The 22,432-nt window shown below is 42.5% G+C and overlaps 2 protein-coding genes across 2 annotated transcripts in view; both read right to left on the minus strand.

Moving 5' to 3' along the window:
• The window catches only part of LOC140722861 (uncharacterized), a 118,100-nt gene that overhangs the window by 23,927 nt on the left and 71,741 nt on the right, over nucleotides 1-22,432 (minus strand). The window contains exons 18-21 of the mRNA XM_073037501.1: nucleotides 20,484-20,744; nucleotides 19,860-19,991; nucleotides 4,646-4,918; nucleotides 1,589-1,867 (exon numbers count right to left, since the gene is read on the minus strand). Coding sequence (XP_072893602.1) covers nucleotides 1,589-1,867; nucleotides 4,646-4,918; nucleotides 19,860-19,991; nucleotides 20,484-20,744 — 945 coding nt within the window. The remainder of the gene's footprint in view (nucleotides 1-1,588; nucleotides 1,868-4,645; nucleotides 4,919-19,859; nucleotides 19,992-20,483; nucleotides 20,745-22,432) is intronic.
• Nucleotides 5,209-19,108, minus strand: LOC140722850 (uncharacterized). The gene is made up of 11 exons (XM_073037491.1): nucleotides 19,090-19,108; nucleotides 18,358-18,423; nucleotides 17,986-18,258; nucleotides 17,370-17,486; nucleotides 13,797-14,060; nucleotides 13,186-13,317; nucleotides 11,358-11,630; nucleotides 10,741-10,857; nucleotides 8,087-8,347; nucleotides 7,468-7,599; nucleotides 5,209-5,315 (listed from the first exon to the last, which is right to left on the minus strand). The coding sequence occupies exons 1-11, from the start codon at nucleotides 19,106-19,108 to the stop codon at nucleotides 5,209-5,211; spliced, it is 1,761 nt and encodes a 586-aa protein (XP_072893592.1).

A 22,432-nucleotide genomic window follows, 5' to 3' on the forward strand; every position in this document is an offset into this window, starting at 1 on the left:
GCAATTTTGGTCACCTGATTACAGGAAGGATATTAATAAGGTTTAATGAGTGCAGACAAGGTTTACAAGGATGTTGCCGGGACTTGAGAAGCTGAGTTACAGAGATAGGTTTCATAGATTACGGCTTTATTCCCTGGAGCGTAGGAGAATGAGGGGTGATTTGATAGTATATAAAATTATGATGGGTATAGATAGGGTGAATGCAAGCAGGCTTTTTCCAGGGGAGAAGAAGACCACAGGTCATGGGTTAAGGGTGAAGGGGGAAACGTTTAAAGGGAACATTAGGGGGGCCTTCTTCACCCAGAGAGTGGTGGGAGTGCGGAATGAGCTGCGAGATGAAGTGGTGAATGCGGGCTCACTTTTGACATTTAATAAAATACTTGGACAGGTGTATGGAAGAGAGGTGTTTGGAGGGATATGGCCCAGGTGCAGATCAGTGTGACTAGGCTGAAAAATAGATCGGCACAGCCAAGAATGGCCAAAGGCCTGTTTCTGTGCTGCAATATTCTATGGTTCTATTGTGTTCCATGAGAGATCAATCACTATCGGATTCGGAGGGAAGCAACACTCGTCCGTTTGATACGAGCACCACAGTTTTCAGCCCGAGATTTTCACTTTCCTTGTGCATTGTCCCATTCTAAAATACAGTGTAGGTGACGCTGCCTGATGTATATTTTTTGGCATTATTTCACCTGCGTATATGAGGATCAACTCTAATCTGACTGTGTCTTTCGTTGCACCGAGTTAATAGGTCACGGGTATTAAAGCAGGAAGGCAAGAAGATAATAGCAAGAATGGGGAAGAATCTTCAAGCCAATTGCAGCTTTCGGTATTGTTAAGGTCTATCTAAAATCGTCTTATCTCGTCCTCTGTGTCAGTTCTCTGCGACTCTCGGTTCCCCATCTGCCGAAGGTTAAGCGATTGTAAATTTACTTTGTATCTCTGAGTCCGTGCGTCACTACTTTCGACGATGCAAATTTATAAAACACAGTGGAACTTTATTCCTTTCCGTCTGAGTCGGATGTTTGCCCAAATCACTAGTATCGAAGGATAGCTCCTTAGCTTCTGCGCTTTTTACCATGTACCTTTCCCCGTTATATTAGAGAGCTCTGCATCCTCTTTTGAAAGCTTACTACTCTGCATTTACAGCACTTACCATCATTTGTCAACGTTTTCCCTCTCAGTTTTAGCTGACACTGCCATACTGACACTTTAAAAAAAATCGGGAACTGCAGAACAGAGATCGTGTTGAAAACAATGCACCATTATGTGTATTTGCGCTGTTTTGGTTCAAAGTAATGAAACAGCGCAGTAAGTGCGAGAATCAATGGTAATTGTTGTATTTATAAAAGTGTGTCATTTATTAATGCATGCATTTTCAAATGATTATAAACGTGGACTGAGCGTCCTCATAATCTATTCTAAAAAAACAAACGTGTTATCTTTTTGTCTCCTCAGATCCTGCCCGTCTGGGGGAGATCTATTAGCAATTTACTTCTGCGTATTGAGATTTAAAAAAAAACGAAGCACCTTCTTAATTTGTAAGGTTCTTCGAAACGCAATCAGTGTCTGATTAAAGATTACTCACCATCTATCCTTTCCCCACCGTCCGATGTGCCAGGCCTGTCGTCTCGTACGCCAGTTACCGGATCTTTACCGGTCATTTCCGTCGCCTCGTTTTCACAAGCATTACCAGCACCGTGCCTATCTCCGGCAGGTGCTGTTTTCGCTTTGTCTGCAATATCTTCTTCTCTTTCTATATTTTGTCTGGCAGCTTTGTCAGACTCATTCACGCTGGCATGTTGTTCTTTTGCTTCTGGGTCGTGATCTGAGGCCATTCTGCAAGCGACCCCTCCAAAACCTGCAGCTAAGTATTAAATAGAATAACGGTGTAACATCTGGAGAGGCACATTCGCTTATCTGGATCCGGGAATATCAGTTGTGCTTGCAGTAATGATACACTGAAAATCCAATAATATATAAACTTGGCACGAGAGTTCAATCACCAACGGATGCGGAGGGAGGAGGCAACACTTGGCAGGAGACTTCACTAGTCTGTTTGATACGAGCTGCACAGTTTCAACACAGATACCTTTTTTTATGGTGAGTTCTCCTGTTCTAAAATACTGTACTTTTTTGGCATTATTCCATCTGTGTGTACCTGTATATGCCTAAATAGCGATCAACTCTAACCTGAGTTTGAGTTTAGATGCACCGAGTTAACATTTCACCGGTATCAGAGTTAAAGGCGGCAATGCCGGACGCTATTATCAGGAATTTGGAATAAGCTTGAAAACTATCCAGTATCAAGTATAGGTAAGGTGCACCTAAAATCAGCTCAACTGCTCTATATCGAGTCATTTCTCTGCAACTCTCAGGTCCCCATCTGTAGAATGTTGATCTACCATCGCTTTACTTGTATCTGTGGTTCTGTGCGTCACTACATTCGAGGGTGGAAACTAATATCAACGACTTTTCAATAGATTTTCAAACACAGTGGAACTTGATTTTCAAAGGCAACACGAGCGAGTCTGCCGATGCTGGAAATAAATAAAAGCACAGAATGCTGGCAGAACTCAGCAGGCCAGACCGCATCTATGGGAGGAGGTAGTGACGTCGTTTCGGGTCGAAACCCTTCATCAGGAAACCCTCCTGATTGAAGGGTTTCGGCCCGAAACGTCGTCACTGACTATAGCTCGGCATTTAATGCCATCAATGGCACAATCCTGATTGAGAAGTAACAGAAACTGGGCTTCAGTAACTCTCCCTGGATCTTCAACTTCCGAACCGGAAGAGCACAGTCTGTGCGGTTCCGTGATAACATATCCTCTCGCTGATGGTCGACAGTAGTTGACTTCAGAGGTGTTTGTGCTTAGCTTAGCAGACTGCTCTACTCTCTATGTGCTATGTGGCTACGCACACATCAAATACCATCTATTTGTTTGCAAATGATGCAACTCTTTTTGGTAGAATCTCAGCATGATAGGAGAGTGTACACAGGAGTGAGTTATGGCAACTAGTGTAGTGGTGCCGCAGCGAGAACCTGGTACTGAACGGCAGTGAGACGGAAGAGCTGATTGTGCACTTCAGGAAGCTTAAGACGAAGGAACACGTAAGCATTTTCATAGAGGGATCAGAAGTGGAGAGAGTGAGCAGTTAAAGTTCCTGGTTGTCAAGTCCTCTGACAATCTAACCCGTTCCCAACATAGCGATGCAGTCATAAAGAGGCCTGGACAGCGACTAAACTTCATTTGGAGTTTGAGGAGATTTGGTATGTCAATAAATGCACTCAAAAACTTCTATAGATGTACCATGGAGAATATTCTGACAGGCTGCATAACTCTTTGGTATGGGGCGGGGCTACTGCACAAGACCGGAAGAAGCTGCAGAGTGTTGTAAATTCAGTCGGCTCCATCTTGGGTACTAGACTACAAAGTACCCAGCGCATCTTCCGGAATCTGTGTCTCAGAAGGGCAGAGTCCATAATTATGTACCACAAGCACTCAGGGAATGCCCTTTTCTCACTGTTACCGTCAGGTAGGAGGTAGTGAAGCCTAAAGGCACGCACTCAGCGATCGAAGAACAGCTTCTTCCCCTCTGCCATCCGATTCCTAAATGGACATTGAACCCATGGACAATACCTAATCCTTTTTTTAACATACGTATTTCAGTTTTTGAGCGATGTCTTTATCTATTCAAGATGCGTTTAATGTAAATGATATTATTATTATTATTATTATTATTATTATTATTATTATTATTATTATTATTATTATTATTATTATTATTATTATTATTATTATTATATTTGTTAATTTATTTTTCTTCCTTACTATTTAGCACATTAAACTGCTGTTGCTAAATTAACACATTTCACGTGTTCTTAAACTGATAATGATTTTGAATTTTTTTTGTCATGGGATTTTACCGAGTAAAATCGTGCGCTGAATTAACAGTAGATTAACGACTCGGCCATTCAGACATATATGGTGCAATTCACAAAGTAAGCTATCGACTATTTTGCACTTGGTTAGAATAGTCCCTAACTATATTGTCCCCCTCACCTCCGTTATCATTATAGTGGTCATCATCCGCCGATGCTCTTTTCGCATCGTCGGCAGCTTCCCCTTCTGTTGCTATTCTGTCTGGTATATTGCCGTCTGATTCATTGTCGGTGTCAAGATTTTCTATTACATCTGTGTCACACCGGGAATGGGATAGGAAATAAAACGTTTGCATAACTGGGAATTTGGCTGGTAGAGCAGAGGCGAAAGACAAATTGTTCCTGCATCGTACGCCCTATTTCAATAATTTAAATAAGGGCGCATCTTTCCAACCCGAACTTTACTTCTGTTACGGCTGCGGGCTAATTTGGGCCGTGCAGTAGCTGTCAGGAAAAGTGACAGCAAATGCAGAAATATGACGGAAAATGCAAGCGATAAAGCGACCAGCAGTGGAGCGTGTGTCAACCTGTATCGCCGGGGAATTGCTGGAGCAGAAAAGGCATCTTTTTGTCTGCTCCGATCATACCTGTCCAGCAGCTATCCACTAGCAGATTCTCTCTGCTCATTCAAATAAAAAAAAAGTCTGCTTCATTTGTAAAGGATTTCGAAAGACCATCCGTAACGGATTAAAGCTTACTCACCAACTGTCCTTTCCCCATCTTCCGATGTTGTTGGCGTTTCATCTCGCAAGCCAGTTACCCTGTTTTTCTCGGTCGTTTCTGAAGACTCGGTATGACTTTCGTTCCTGGCACCGTGCTGATCTTCCATAAGTCTTCGTTTCACTTTGCCTACAATATCTTCTACGAGTTCTATATTTTGTAGCGCACCTTTGTCAGACTCATTTACGCCGGAAGGTTGTTCTTTTGTTTCGGGGTCCTGATCTGACGCTGTTCTGTCAGTGATCCCGCCAAATCCTGCCGATAAATTTCAAATACAATAAGGGGATAACATTTAGAGAAACACTTTGGACCGGGTGCGAGAAATAACAGTTGAGCTTGTGATAATAACACACTTAATATTCATAATATATTAACTGGGCAGGAGGGATCAACCACCATCGGATTCAGCGGGAAGCAACACTCCTCCCTTTGATACGACCACCACTGTTTCACGCCCGAGATCTTCCTTTTTTGTTGTGAATTCTACTGTTCTAAAATACACTGTCTCTGAAGCCGCTGGACGTACATTTTTTTTTAGCATTATTTCATCCGTACCTACCTATGTAGCGATCAACTCTAACTTGCCTTTGACTTCTGATGCACCGAGTTAATATGTCACTGGTATCAGCGTGCAAAGCAGTAACGCGGGACGCTATCAGCAAGAATGGAGAATAAGCTTGAAACCAATCGCAGTATAAGGAATAGGTAAAGCCGATCTAAAATCGGCTCAACTCTCTTTTGTGTCTGCTCTCCACAACTCTCAGTTCCCCATCCGTCGTCGGTCGATCGCTCATCGATATGCTTTGTATCCCTGATACAGTGCGTCACCACATTCGAAGGTGCGAAATGATATCAAAATCTTATCAATAAATTTTGAAACACAGTGGAACTTGATTCCCGTCCGTCTGAGACGGATGTTTTCCCAAATCACTAGTATCGTGGGATAGATTCTTAGCTTCTACTCTTTTTACCATGTACGTTTACCGTTATCATCTTTGAGTTCTGAATCCTGTTTTCAAATCTTACTACGCCGCATATCCAACCCTTACGTTCATCTGTCAATGTTCTTTCTCTCAGTATTAGCTGACACTGTCCTACAGGCACATTTTAAATCGGGAACTGCAGAACAGAGATTGTGTTGAAAAAATACAACATGATGTGTATTTGCGATGTTTTTTGTTCAAAGTAATGGACAGCCCTGTAAATTCGAGAATCAATACTGATTCCGTATTTATATCTACACTTTTTTTCACGGATACTTCACGAGCAAAAACGTGCGGTGATTATAAAAGATTAATGTCTTGGCAATTTGGATATATATTATGCAACCCTCCGAGGGAAATGTCAGCTATATTGCACATCGTTAGAATAGTATATTTGTATAATAGAAACACAGAAAAGCTACAGCACAATACAAGACATTAGGCCTACGAAGTTGTGCCGAGCATGTCCCTAAGTCAGATGTTACTAGGGTTATCCATAGCCCTCTATTTTTCTAAGCTACACCTACCTATCCAAAAGTATCGTAAAAGACCCTATCGAATCCGCCTCCACCCATTCCACACGCTCACCAATCTCTGCGCTAAAAAAATCATACCCCTGACATCTCCTCTGCACCTACTCCGAAGCACTTTAAATCTGTGTCCTCTTTTCAACGCCTGGGAAAGGCCTCTGACTATCCATAAGGTCTATGCCTCCCATCATCTTATATAGGTCTATCAGGTCACCTCCCATCCTCCATCTCTCCAAGGAGAAATGGCTTGGTACAGTGTTTTCAGAAGGCATGCTCCCCAATCCGGGCAACATACATGTAAATCTCTCTGCACCCTTTCTATGGTTTCATCATTCTTCCTGTAGTGAGGGGAGCGGAACTGAGCACAGTACTCCCAGTGGGGTTTGACCAGAGTCCTATATAGCTTCAACATTATCTCCCTGCTCCTAAACGCAGTTCCACGATTGATGAAGGCCAATACACCGTATGCCTTCTTAACCACAGAGTAAACCAGCGCAGCTGCTTTCAGGTTCCCTCTGATTCTCCACACTAACAAGAGCCTTACCGTTAACACTAAATTCTACCATCATACTTGGCCGACCGAAGTGAACCACTTCACACTTGTCTGGGTTGAACTCCACCTGTCACTTTTTAGCCAGGTTTGGCAACCTATCAATGTCCCGCTGTAACCTCTGACAGCCCTACTCATTATCCACAGCACCCCCGAAGTTTGTGTCATCAGCAAACTTACTAACCCAACTCTACACTTTCTTATCCAGACCATTTATAAAAATCACCGATGGTATGGGTCGCAGAACAGTTTCCTGGGTCATACCAGTGGTCGCGAACTACATGCAGAATATGACTCGTCTACAAGCACACTTTGCCTTCTGTGGGCAAGCCAGTTCTGGATCCACAAAGCAATGTCCCCTTGGATCCCATACCTCATTACTTTCTCAATAAGTCTTGCATGTGGTACCTTATCAACTGCCTTGCTAAAATCCATATTGAATACATCTGCTGCTCCTCCTTCATCAACGTGTTTAATCACATCCTCAAAATATTCAATTAGGCTTCTAAGGCACGACCTGCACTTGATAATGCCATGCTGACTATTCCTAATCATATTTTACCTCTCCAAATGTTCATAAATCCTGCCGCTCAGGATCTTCTTTATCGACTTACCAATCACTGAAGTAAGACTCACTGATCTATAATTTCATGGGCTATCTCTACTCCCTTTCATGAATAACTGACCAACTTCTGCAACCCTCCAATCTTCCGGAACCTCTCCCGGAGGTGTCCCTCTCACCTTCGTTATCAGCATCGTGCTCATATTCCGCACGTCCTCTTTTCTTGCTGACGATATTGTCTACTTCTGTTGCTATTGCATTTGGTTTATCGCCGTCTGATTCATTCTCGAAATCAAGATTTTCATTTCTTCCTGTGTCGGACCGGGAATGGGATAATAGTTATTGTTTAGATATTTGGGAATTCCTCTCAAAGCGTTCGGAAAAACGCTCCCTCAACTCATTGAAACTGGACGTTTCAACAACGTGAAGTCGGGCGCATTGGGATAACTCAATTGCATTGACGACCAAACAGCTGTATTCCTGTGAGAGCTGGGCGGCCTTATTGAGTCAGAAAGGATTATTGATGTGCAGTAGCGCTCCGCAAACGAGACTGCAAATGATGAAATACATGGGAAAATGTTAGCTACAAAATGGAGTGTCTGTTAGGGGACTGTCAATATAAATCGCCGGTAACCTGCCGAAACAAAATTGGCAGTTTTTTTGTCTCCTCAGATAATACCCGTCCGGCAGAGATCCACGAGCAATTTACTTCTGCTTATTGAGATAAGGAAACGAAGCGACAGCTTAATTTGTAAAGTTCTTCGAAACACAATCAGTGTCTGATTAAAGCTTACTCACCACCGATCCTTCCCTCATCCTGCCTTGTGCATGGCTTGGCGTCTCGTACGCCAGATACCCGGTCTTTACCGGTCATTTCCGTAGCCTCGGATTTGTTTTCGTGCTTATCTTCAAAAAGTGCCTTTTTCTCTTGATCTATAATATCTTCTTCTCTTTCTATACTTTGCAGGGCGCTTCTGCCAGGCACATTCATGCTGACAAGCTGCTCCTCTGATTCGGTTTCTTGATCTTCGTCCATTCTGCAAGTAATGCCGCTATTTCCTGTAGGTAAATATTAAATAGAATAAGGGAGTCGTATCCAAAGAAACAGTTTCGATTATCGTGATCAGGGGATAACAGTTGGGCTTGCGGTAATGATACGCTTCATATCCAATAATCTACAAACTTGGCTGTTGAGTTCACTTACCATCTGATTCCGAATGAGGCAACACTCGTCTGTTTGATATGAGCACCATAGTTTCAAGTCCGAGATGTTCCCTTTTGTCGTGCGTACTACGGTTCTAAAATACTCTAAAACCCGCTGGAAGTACATTTTTTTTTACCATTATTCCATCTGTTTCTCCCTGTACCTGCCTATAAAGCGATCAATGCTAACTTGCCTTTGAATTTTGATGCACCGAGTTAATATGTCAACGGTATCATAGGCCAAAGCAGTAATTCCGGACGCTATTAGCAAGAATTTGGAATAAGCTCGAAGGAAATCGAGTATCAGGTATAGGTAAGGTAAATCTAAAATCGGCACAACCGGAATTCTCTGTCAGTCTCAGTTCCCCATCTGTCGAAGGTTGATCTACCATCGATTTAATTTTATGTGTGATTCTGCCCGTCCCTACATTGAGACTGGAAACTAATTACGATAACTTTTCAACAGATTTTGAAGCACAATTGAACTTAATTTCCGACTGTTTGAGTCGGACGTTTTCCCAAATCATTGGTATCGTGGGATAGCTTCTTAGCATCTTCTCATTTTGCAAGGTACTTTTTTCCTTTAGGATTTGTGGGTTCAGGATCCTTTTAGGATGACTGACGACGCTGCCTATCCAACTTTTATGTTAATTTGTAAACGTTCTCTCTCTCTCTCACTAATAGCTGTAAATCTGCTACAGACTTTTTAAATAGGAAGGCTGTAGAAAAGAGATTGCGACGATAAATGCACCATGAAGAACGCTGCACTGTTTAAAGAAGTACTAATCCAATCAAGGGTGAGAAAAAAAATGGTGTATTTGCATCTGACGCAACGGCAGACCCAATATCAATGCCCGGATTCTGTTCACCGACTATAGCTCAGCATTTAATTCCATCAATCCCACAAACCTGATAGATACAGTTACAGAAACTGGGCTTCCGTAACTCTCCTTCCAATTGGATCTTCGATTTCCTAACCGTAAGAGCACAGTCTGTGCGGTTCAGTGATAACGAACTGACGATCAACACTAGAGTAGATCAGGGGTGTTCGCTTAGCACACGGCTCTACTCTGTATATACAAATGATTGTGTGACTGGACATAGCTCAAATATCGGCTATTGACTTGCCGACGATGCAACCATTGTTGGCTGAATCGCAGGAGGAGACGAGGGGTTGCACAGGAGTGAGATACGCCAACTAGTGTGGTGATGCCGCAGCGACAGCCTGGCACTTAGTGGCAGTAAGCCAAAAGAACTGATTGAGGACTTCAGGAAGGTTAAGACGAAATAACATACAAAAGTTTTCGTAGAGGGATCAGAAGTGTAGAGAGGGAGTTGTTTAAAGTTCCTGGGTGTCAAGACTTCTGACAATCTAACCCGTTCCCATCATATCGATGCAGTCATAAAGAGGCCATGACAGCGGCTAAACTTCATTTGGAGTTTGAGGAGGTTTGGAATGTCAATAAATGCAATCAAAAACTTCTATAGATGAATATTCTGAGAGGCTGCATCACTGTTTGGTATGGGGCGGGGCCACTGCACAAGACCGAAAGAAGCTGCAGATGGTTGTAAATTCAGTAACCTCCATCTTGGGTACTAGCCTTCAAAGTACCCAGGACATCTTCAGACATCTGCGTCTCAGAAAGGTAGCATCCGGTATAAATACCGCCAGTACCCAGCGCATGCCCTTTTCTCAATGTTACCATCGGGTAGGAGGTAAAGAAGCCTGAAGGCACACACTCAGCGATTCAGAAACAGCTGCTTCCCCTCTGCCATCAGATTCCTAAATGGACATTAAACCCTTGGACAATACCTCCCTTTTTTAACATACCGTATTTCTAATTTTGCACATTTCTAATCTACTCAATTAGGTTTAATGTAAATGCTTTATTTATTGATATTATTATTATTATTATTATTATTATTATTATTATTATTGTTGTTGTTGTTGTTGTTGTTGTTGTTGTTGTTGTTGTTGTTAATTTATCTTCCGTACTATTTAGCACATTAAACTGCTTCTGCTAAGTTAACACATTTCACATCACATGCCGTGATAATCAGCCTAGTGCTGAGTCTGATTCTGACACTGAAATTTCTTGTCATGGGGTTTGAACGGGTAAAATCGTGCACTGAATTAATTAAATTAACGACTGGGCCATTAGGACATTTATATGTTGCAATTCACAGAGTAAACTATCAACTATTGTGCAGTTGGTTAGAATAGTGTCTTACTATAACGTCCCCCTCACCTCCGTCATCATCTTCCGGTCCTCTGTTTGCATTGTCGGCAGCTTCTCCGTCTGTTGCTATTCCCTCCGGTATATTGCCGACTGATTCATTGCCGGTGTCAAGATTTCCTTTTACATCTGTGTCAGACCGAGAATGGGATAGGGATTAAAACGTTTGTATAACTGGAAATTTCCCTCTTAGATGGTAGAGCAGAGGCGCCGGGCAAGTCGAGAAATTTTAAAACTTAATTGAGGGCGCATCGAAGCAACGCGATAGGGCACCGGCAAAGTACCCAGGACATGGTCAGGAATCTGTGCCTCAGAAAGGCAGCGTCCATTATTACGGACGACTAACGGGATGGAGATTCAGAAACCTGAAAGCACACAGTCAGTGATTCAGGAACATTTTGTTCTGCCATCAGATTCCTCAATGGGCACTGAACCCTTCGACAATACCTATGTCGTGGAGAAACTGCCACAAGACAAATGGCATCTTTTTGACTCCTCAAATCATATCTGTCCGGCAGATATCCACTAGCAACTTCTCTCTGCTCATTCAAATAAGAAAAAAACGAAGCTCCTGCTTAATTTGTAAAGGATATCGAAAGACAATCAGTGTCGTATTAAAGCTTACTCACCATTTCTCCACCCCCCATCCTCCGATGTTGTTGACTTTTCGTCTGGCAAGCTAGTTACTCGATCTTTATCGGTCACTTCTGACGACCCGGCGTCAATTTCGTTACTGGCACCGTGCTTATCTTCGGTACGCCTTGTTTTCTCTTTGACGACAATATCTTCTACTAGTTTTATATTTTGTTGCGCACATTTGTCAGACTCAGCTACGCTGGCCGGTCCTCCTTTTATTTCGGGGTCGAGATCTGAAGCAACTCTGTCAGTGAGCCCACCAAATCCTGCAGTTAAATTTTAAAGAGAAATAAGAGGAAAACATTTAGAGAAAGGCTTTCGATCGAGTGCCAGAAATAATAGTAGGCATAGTAATAATATCATACTGGCAGGTTGTTCTTTTGTTTCTGGGTCGTAATCTGACTCTGTTCCGTCAGTGATTCTGCCAAATCCTGCAGTTAAATTTTAAAAGCAGTAAGAGAATAACTTCTAGGAAAATAATTTCGATTGGGTGCGAAAAATATCATTTGGGCTTGCGATAATGACGTACTCAATATTGATAATATATAAGCTGGGCAGGAGAGTTCAATCACATTCGGATTCGGAGGGAGGCAACACTCGTCCGTTTGGTACGAGCACCACAGTTTGAAGGCCGAGATTTTCCCTTTTATTGTGAGTAATCCCGTTCTAAAACACAGTGTCTGTGACCCTGTTGGGTGAATATTTTTGGCATTATTTCATCTGTATCTACCTGTGGCTGCGTATATGAGGATCAACTCTAATCTGACTTTGTCTTTTGCTGCACCGAGTTAATACGTCACGGGTATTAAAGCAGAAAGGCAAGGTGATATTATCAAGAATGGGGAAGAATCTTCAAGCCAATTGCAGTTTTCGGTATTGGTAAGAGCTATCTAAAATCGTCTCATCTCGTCCTCTGTGTCAGTTCTCTGCGACTCTCAGTTCCCCGTCTGTCGAAGGTTGACCGATCATCGATTTGCTTTGTATCTCTGATTCTGTGCCTTATTACTCTGGAAGGTGCCAAATGATATTGACATCTTATCAATAAATTCTGAAACACAGTGGGAATTGATATCTGTCCGTTTGAGTCGGATGTTTTCACAAATCACTTGTATCGTCGGATAGCATCTTAGCTTGTACTCTGTTCACCATGTACTTATACCGTTATGATCTGTGGGTTCAGAATCCTGTTTTAAAATCTTACTACACTGCATCTCCAACCCTTACGTTCATCTGTCAACGTTCTCACTCTCAGTGTTAGCTGACACTGTCCTACAGGGACTTTTTATTTTTAAATCGGGAGGGTGCAGAACAGATGTTGCGTTGAAAAGATGCGGCGTGAGGTGTATTTGCGCTGTTCTTGTTTAAAGTCATGGGGAAAGCCCAATAAGTTTGAGGCACATAGTCATTGTTGTATTTATATCTAAACTTCTTCTCGGGGTATTTCAGGAGTAAAAACGTGAGGTGGCAATAAAAATTGATTTCTTGGCAATTCGGATTGATGTGGTGCAACCCTCAGAGTAAACTGTCAGCTCTACTGCACTTCGTTAGAATAATAATAATAATATCTGTCTGTACTATCCCTCTCACTCTCTTTGTCAGCATAATCATCTCTTTTCTTGCTGTCGACAGCGTCATATTTTACCGCTCAAAATGTTCATAAATCCTGCCACTCAGGATATTGTCCATCAGCTAACGAACAACTGAAGTAAGACTCACTGATCTATAATTTCATGGCCTATCTCTATTCCCTTTCATGAATAAGGGAACAACATCTGTAACCCCACAATCTGCCGGAACCTCTCCCGGAGGAGTCACTCTCACCTTCGTTATCAGCGTGGTGCTCATCTTCCGCACGTCCTCTCCTCTTGCTGTCCACAGTGGCTATTCCTGTTTTTATTCTCTTCAGTTTATCGCCGTCTGATTCCATCCCGGTGTCAAGATTTTCACTTCTTTCTGTGTCGGACCGGGAATGGGATAGGAATTATTTTTCGGATAATTGGGAATTCCTCACAAAGCGTTCGGAAAATCGGTCCCTCAACTTATGTCCTGTTACAGCAATGTAAAGTAGGGCACATTGGGACAACTCAATTGAATTTAAGCCCAGAGAACTGTATTCCTGTAATAGCTGGGCAGGTTATAGAGTCGAAAAGGATTATCAACGTGCAGTGACTCTCAGGTAAAGGGACTGCAAATGATGAAATATGTTGGAAAATGCTAGCAACAGAAGTACTGTCTGCTGTGGGAGTGTGAACGTATATCGCCGGTAAACTGCCGGAATGAATGTGGCATATTTTTGTCTCCTCAGAACTTGCCCGTCTGACAATGATCCACCAGCATTTACTTCTGCTTATCGAGATAAAAAGAAACGAAGCACGCGCATAATTTTTAAAGTTCTTCGAAACGCAATCAGTGTTAGGTTAAAGCTTACTCACCATCTATCCTTTCCCCATCCTCCGATGTGCCAGGCCCGTCGGCTCGTACGCCTGTTACCCGATCTTTACCGGTCATTTCCGTAGCCTCGTCTTCACATTCTTTACCAGCACCGTACTTATCTCCGGCAGGTGATGTTTTCGCTTTCTCTACAAAACCTTCTTCTCTTTCTATATTTTGTAGGGCAGACTGATTCACGCTGGAAGAATGTTCTTTTGCTTCTGGTTCCTGATCTGCGGCCATTTTACCAATGATCCCGCCAAATCCTGCGGGGAAGTATTAAATGGAGTTAGGTTGTAACATCCGGAGAGGCACCTTCGTTTACCTGCATCCGGGATGACAGGTACGCTTTCAGTAATGATACACTTAATATCCAATAATACATAAACTTGGCAGGAGAGTTCAATCACCATCGGATTCGGAGGGAGGAGGAAACACTTGGTAGGAGACTTGTGAGACTTATCTGTGTGATACGAGCACCACCTCAGGGAGTCGTATCCAGAGAAACACTTTCGATTAGCGTCATCAGAGAATACCAGCTCGGCTTGCGGTAATGATACACTTCATATCTAATCATATATAAACTTGGCAGTTGAGTTCATTTACCATCTGATTTGGAATGAGGCAAAACTCGTCTGTTTGATACGAGCACCTCAGTTTCAAGTCCGAGAAGTTCCCTTTAGTCATGAGCTCTACTGTTCAAAAATACTCTAAAACCGGCTGGAAGTACATTTGTTTTACCACTATTCCATCTGTTTCTCCCTGTACCTGCCTATAAAGCGATCAATGCTAACTTGCCTTTGAATTTTGTTGCACCGAGTTGATATGACAACGGTATCAGAGGGCAAAGCAATAATGCCGGACGATATTAGCAAGAATTTGGAATAAGCTCGAAGGAAATCGAGTATCAGGTATAGGTAAGGTAAATCTAAAATCGGCTCAACCGGAATTCTCTGTCAGTCTCAGTTCCCCATCTGTCGAAGGTTGATCTGCCATCGATTTAATTGTATGTGTGACTCTGCCCGTCCCTACATTGAAGCTGGAAACTAATTACAATAACATCAACAGATTTTGAAGCACAGTTGAATTTAATTTCCGACTGTTTGAGTCGGACGTTTTCCCAAATCATTGGTATCTTGCGATAGCTTCTTAGCATCTTCTCATTTTGCAAGGTACTTTTTTCCTTTTGGATTTGTGGGTTCAGGATCCTTTTAGGATGACTGACGACACTGCCTATCCAACTTTTATGTTGATTTGTAAACGTTCTCTCTCTCCCACTAATAGCTGTAAATGTGCTACAGACCTCTTAAATAGGAAGGCTGCAGAAAAGAGATTGCGACGAAAAATGCACCATGATGAACGCTGCACTGTTTAAACAAGTAGTAATCCAATCAAGGGTGAGGGAAAAAATGGTGTATTTGCATCTGACGCAACGGCAGACCCAATATCAATGCTCGGATTCTGTTCACCGATAATAGCTCAGCATTTAATTCCATCAATCCCACAATCCTGATAGATACAGTTACAGGATCTGGGCTTCCGTAACTCTCCTTGCAATTGGATCTTCGATTTCCTAACCGGAAGAGCACAGTCTGTGCGGTTCAGTGATAACGAACTGACGATCAACACTAGCGTACATCAGGGGCGTTTGCTTAGCACACGGCTCTACTCTGTATATACAAATGATTGTGGGGCTGGACATAGCTCAAATATCGGCTATTGACTTGCCGACGATGCAAACATTGTTGACAGAATCGCAGGAGGAGACGAGGGGTTGCACAGGAGTGAGATACGCCAACTAGTGTGGTGATGCCGCAGCGACACCCTGGCAATTAATGGCAGTAAGCCAAAAGAACTGATTGTGGACTACAGGAAGATTAAGACGAAATAACATACAAAAGTTTTCGTAGAGGGATCAGAAGTGTAGAGAGGGAGTTGTTTAAAGTTCCTGGGTGTCAAGACTTCTGATGATCTAACCCGTTCCCAACATATCGCTGCAGTCATAAAGAGGCCACGACAGCGGCTAAACATCATTTGGAGTTTGAGGATGTTTGGAATGTCAATAAATGCACTCAGAAACTTCTATAGATGAATATTGCATCACTGTTAGGTATGGGGCGGGGCCACTGCACAAGACCGAAAGAAGCTGCAGATGGTTGTAAGTTCAGTCGCCTCCATCTTGGGTACTAGCCTTCAAAGTACCCAGGACATCTTCAGAAATCTGCGTCTCAGAAAGGTAGCATCCGGTATAAATACCGCCAGTACCCAGCGCAAGCCCTTTACTCAATGTTACCATAGGGTAGGAGGTACAGAAGCCTGAAGGCACACACTCAGCGATTCAGAAACAGCTGCTTCCCCTCTGCCATCAGATTCCTAAATGGACATTAAACCCTTGGACAATACCTCCCTTTTTTAACATACCGTATTTCTAATTTTGCACATTTCTAATCTACTCAATTAGGTTTAATGTAAATGCTTTATTTATTGATATTATTATTATTATTGATATTATTATTATTATTATTATTATTATTATTATTATTATTGTTGTTGTTGTTGTTGTTAATTTATCTTCCGTACTATTTAGCACATTAAACTGCTTCTGCTAAGTTAACACATTTCACTTGTGTGGAGCAGGTTAAGACCTACAAGTATCTGGGCGTACAGTTAGACGAGAAGCTAGACTGGACTGCCAACACAGATGCCTTGTGCAGGAAGGCACAGAGTCGACTGTACTTCCTTAGAAGGTTGGCGTCATTCAATGTCTGTAGTGAGATGCTGAAGATGTTCTATAGGTCAGTTGTGGAGAGCGCCCTCTTCTTTGTGGTGGCGTGTTGGGGAGGAAGCATTAAGAAGAGGGACGCCTCACGTCTTAATAAGCTGGTAAGGAAGGTGGGCTCTGTCGTGGGCAAAGTACTGGAGAGTTTAACATCGGTAGCTGAGCGAAGGGCGCTGAGTAGGCTACGGTCAATTATGGAAAACTCTGAACATCCTCTACATAGCACCATCCAGAGACAGAGAAGCAGTTTCAGCGACAGGTTACTATCGATGCAATGCTCCTCAGACAGGATGAAGAGGTCAATACTCCCCAATGCCATTAGGCTTTATAATTCAACCGCCAGGACTTAAGAACTTTTTAAAAGCTATTATTAATGCTTTTTGAGATAGTGATTTAGATGCATATCATATTTTTTTACTGAGTTAAGTATTGTATGTTATTAGTTTTGCTACAACAAGTGTATGGGACATTGGAAAAAAAAGTTGAATTTCCCCATGGGGATGAATAAAGTATCTATCTATCTATCTATCTATCTATCTATCTATCTATCTATCTATCTATCTATCTATCTATCTATCTATCTATCTATCACATGCCGTGATAATCAGCCTAGTGCTGAGTCTGATTCTGACACTGAAATTTCTTGTCATGGGGTTTGAACGGGTAAAATCGTGCACTGAATTAATTAGATTAACGACTGGGCCATTAGGACATTTATATGTTGCAATTCACAGAGTAAACTATCAACTATTGTGCAGTTGGTTAGAATAGTGTCTTACTATAACGTCCCCCTCACCTCCGTCATCACCTTCCGGTCCTCTGTTTGCATTGTCGGCAGCTTCTCCTTCTGTTGCTATTCCCTCCGGTATATTGCCGACTGATTCATTGCCGGTGTCAAGATTTCCTTTTACATCTGTGTCAGACGGAGAATGGGATAGGAATTAAAACGTTTGTATAACTGGAAATTTCCCTCTTAGATGGTAGAGCAGAGGCGCCGGGCAAGTCGAGAAATTTTAAAACTTAATTGAGGGCGCATCGAAGCAACGCGATAGGACACCTGCAAAGTACCCAGGACATGGGCAGGAATGTGTGCCTCAGAAAGGCAGCGTCCATTATTAAGGACCACTACCGGGATGGAGATTCAGAAACCTGAAAGCACACAGTCAGTGATTCAGGAACATCTTGTTCTGCCATCCGATTCCTCAATGGGCACTGAACCCTTCGACAATACCTATGTCGTGGAGAAACTGCCGGAACACAAATGGCATCTTTTTGTCTCCTCAGATCATATCTGTACTGCAGATATCCACTAGCAACTTCTCACTGCTCATTCAAATAAAAAAAAACGAGGCACCTGCTTAATTTGTGAAGGATATCGAAAGACAATCAGTGTCGTCATAAAGCTTACTCACCATCTATCTTCCCCCCATCCTCCGATGTTGTTGACTTTCCGTCTCGCAAGCCAGTTACTCGATCTTTATCGGTCACTTCTGAAGCCTCTGCGTCAATTTCGTTACTGGCACCGTGCTTATCTTCGGTACGCCTTGTTTTCCCTTTGACTACAATATCTTCTACTCGTTCTATATTTTGTAGCGCACATTTGTCAGACTCAGCTACGCTGGCCGGTCCTCCTTTTATTTCGGGGTCGAGATCTGAAGCAACGCTTTCAGTGAGTCCTCCAAATCCTGCCGTTAAATTTTAAGGATAAATAAGAGGAAAACATTTAGAGAAAGGCTTTCGATCGGGTGCCAGAAATAATCGTTGGCATAGTAATAATATCATACTGGCAGGTTGTTCTTTTGTTTCTGGGTCGTAATCTGACTCTGTTCTGTCGGTGATTCTGTCAAATCCTGCAGTTAAATTGTAAAAGCAGTAAGAGAATAACTTCTAGGAAAATAATTTCGATTGGGTGCGGAAAATACCATTTGGGCTTGCGATAATGACGTACTCAATATTGATAATATATAAGCTGGGCAGGAGAGTTCAATCACATTCGTTATCGGAGGGAGGCAACACTCGTCGGTTTGGTATGAGCACCACAGTTTGAAGGCCTAGATTTTCCCATTTATTGTGAGTAATCCCGTTCTAAAATATAGTGTCTGGGACCCTGTTGGGTGAATATTTTTGGCATTATTTCATCTGTATTGCTCCGTATATGAGGATCAACTCTAATCTGACTTTGTCTTTTGATGCACCGAGTTAATACGTCACGGTATTAAAGCAGAAAGGCAAGACGATATTATCAGGAATGGGGAAGAATCTTCAAGCCAATTGCAGTTTTCGGTATTGGTAAGGTCTATCTAAAATCGTCTCATCTCGTCCTCTGTGTCAGTTCTCTGCGACTATCAGTTCCCCATCTGCCGAAGATTGACCCATCATCGATTTGCTTTGTATCTCTGATTCTGTGCCTTATTACACTGCAAGGTGCAAAATGCTATTGACATCTTATCAATAAATTCTGAAAAACAGTGGGAATTGATTTCTGTCCGTTTGAGTCGGATGTTTCCACAAATCACTTGTATCGTCGGATAGCATCTTAGCTTATACTCTGTTCACCATGTACTTATACCGTTATGATCTGTGGGTTCAGAATCCTGTTTTCAAATCTTACTGCGCTGCATCTCCAACCCTTACGTTCATCTGTAACGTTCTCACTCTCAGTGTTAGCTGACACTGTCCTACAGGGACTTTTTATTTTTAAATCGGGAGGGTGCAGAACAGATGTTGCGTTGAAAAGATGCGGCATGAGTTGTATTTGCGCTGTTCTTGTTTAAAGTCATGGGGAAAGCCCAATAAGTTTGAGGCACATAGTCATTGCTGTATTTATATCTATACTTCTTTTCGGGGTATTTCAGGAGCAAGAACGTGCGGTGGCAATAAAGATCGATTTTTTGGCAATTCGGATTTACATGGTGCAACCCTCAGAGTGAACTGTCAGCTCTACTGCACTTCGTTAGAATTATGTCTGTCTGCACTATCCCTCTCACCTTCGTTATCAGCATAAGCTCCTCTTTTCTTGCTGTCGACAACGTCATATTTTAATCAGGCTAGTAAGGTACAACCTGCCCTTGACAAAGACATTCTGACTATTTCTAATCATATTTTACCTCTCCAAATGTTCATAAATCCTGCCCCTCAGGATCTTCTTTATCGACTTACCAATCACTGAAGTAAGACTCACTGATCTATAATTTCATGGGCTACCTCTACTCCCTTTCATGAATAACTGACCAACTTCTGCAACCCTCCAATCTTCCGGAACCTCTCCCAGAGGTGTCCCTCTCACCTTCGTTATCAGCATCGTGCTCACATTCCGCACGTCCTCTTTTCTTGCTGACGATATTGTCTACTTCTGTTGTTATTGCATTTGGTTTATCGCCGTCTGATTCATTCTCGAAATCAAGATTTTCATTTCTTCCTGTGCCGGACCGGGAATGGGATAATAGTTATTGTTTAGATATTTGGGAATTCCTCTCAAAGCGTTCGGAAAAACGCTCCCTCAACTTAGTGAAACAGGACGTTTCAACAACGTGAAGAAGGGCGCATTGGGATAACTCAATTGAATTGACGACCAAACAGCTGTATTCCTGTGAGAGCTGGGCGGCCTTATTGAGTCAGAAAGGATTATTGATGTGCAGTAGCGCTCCGCAAAAGAGACTGCAAATAATGAAATACTTGGGAAAATGTTAGCTACAAAATGGAATGTTTGTTGGTGGGGGGGGGGGGGGGGGGGGTGTCAATATAAATCGCCGGTAACCTGCCGAGGCAAAATTGGCATTTTTTTGTCTCCTCAGATCCTACCCTTCCGGCAGTGATCCACGAGCAATTTAGTTCTGCTTATTGAGATAAGGAAACGAAGCGCCTGTTTAATTCTTCGAAACGCAATCAGTGTCTGATTAAATTTACTCACCACCGATCTTTCCCTCATCCTGCCGTGTGCCTGGCTTGTCGTCTCGTGCGCCAGTTACCCGGTCTTCACGGGTCATTTCCGTAGCCTTGGCTTTGCTTTCGTGCTTATCTTCAACAAGTGCCTTTTTCGCTTGATTTATAATATCGTCTTCTTTTTCTATATTTTGCAGGGCGCTTCTGTCAGACATTTTCACGCTGGCAAGTTGCTCTTCTGATTCTGTTTCTTGATCTGCGTCCGTTCTGCAAGTGATCACGGTATTTCCTGCAGGTAAATGTTAATTAGCATCAGGGAGTCGTATCCAGAGAAACACTTTCGATGAGCGGGATCAGAGAATACCAGTTCGGCTTGAGGTAATGATACACTTCATATCTAATCATATATAAACTTGGCTGTTGAGTTCATTTGCCATCTGATTTGGAATGAGGCAACACTCGTCTGTTTGACCTCAGTTTCAAGTCCGAGAAGTTCCCTTTAGTCGTGAGTTCTACTGTTCAAAAATACTCTAAAATCGGCTGGAAGTACATTTTTTTTAACATTATTCCATCTGTTTCTCCCTGTACCGGCCTATATAGCGATCAATGCTAACTTGCCTTTGAATTTTGATGGACCGAGTTGATATGTCAACGGTATCAGAGGGCAAAGCAGTAATGCCGGACGCTATTAGCAAGAATTTGGAATAAGCTCGAAGGAAATCGAGTATCAGGTATAGGTAAGGTAAATCTAAAATCGGCTCAACCGGAATTCTCTGTCAGTCTCAGTTCCCCATCTGTCGAAGGTTGATCTGCCATCGATTTAATTGTATGTGTGACTCTGCCCGTCCCTACATTGAAGCTGGAAACTAATTACAATAATATCAACAGATTTTGAAGCACAGTTGAAATTAATTTCCGACTGTTTGAGTCGGACGTTTTCCCAAATCATTGGTATCTTGCGATAGCTTCTTAGCATCTTCTCATTTTGCAAGGTACTTTTTTCCTTTTGGATTTGTGAGTTCAGGATCCTTTTAGGATGACTGACGACGCTGCCTATCCAACATTTATGTTGATTTGTAAACGTTCTCTCTCTCTCTCTCTCACTAATAGCTGTAAATGTGCTACAGACTTTTTAAATAGGAAGGCTGCAGAACAGACATTGCGACGATAAATGCACCATGAAGAACGCTGCACTGTTTAAAGAAGTACTAATCCAATGAAAGGTGAGAAAAAAATAGTGTATTTGCATCTGACGCAACGGCAGACCCAATATCAATGCCCGGATTCTGTTCACCGACTATAGCTCAGCATTTAATTCCATCAATCCCACAATCCTGATAGATACAGTTACAGAAACTGGGCTTCCGTAACTCTCCTTCCAATTGGATCTTCGATTTCCTAACCGTAAGAGCACAGTCTGTGCGGTTCAGTGATAACGAACTGACGATCAACACTAGAGTACATCAGGGGTGTTCGCTTAGCACACGGCTCTACTCTATATATACAAATGATTGTGTGACTGGACATAGCTCAAATATCGGCTATTGACTTGCCGACGATGCAACCATTGTTGGCAGAATCGCAGGAGGAGACGAGGGGTTGCACAGGAGTGAGATACGCCAACTAGTGTGGTGATGCCGCAGCGACACCCTGGCACTCAGTGGCAGTAAGCCAAAAGAACTGATTGTGGACTTCAGGAAGGTTAAGACGAAATAACATACAAAAGTTTTCGTAGAGGGATCAGAAGTGTAGAGAGTGAGTTGTTTAAAGTTCCTGGGTGTCAAGACTTCTGATGATCTAACCCGTTCCCAACATATCGATGCAGTCATAAAGAGGCCACGACAGCGGCTAAACTTCATTTGGAGTTTGAGCAGGTTTGAAATGTCAATAAATGCACTCAGAAACTTCTATAGATGAATATTGCATCACTGTTTGGTATGGGGCGGGGCGTCTGCACAAGACAGAAAGAAGCTGCAG

The sequence above is a fragment of the Hemitrygon akajei genome, unplaced genomic scaffold (assembly GCF_048418815.1).
Source record: "Hemitrygon akajei unplaced genomic scaffold, sHemAka1.3 Scf000091, whole genome shotgun sequence".
Taxonomy (NCBI): domain Eukaryota; kingdom Metazoa; phylum Chordata; class Chondrichthyes; order Myliobatiformes; family Dasyatidae; genus Hemitrygon; species Hemitrygon akajei.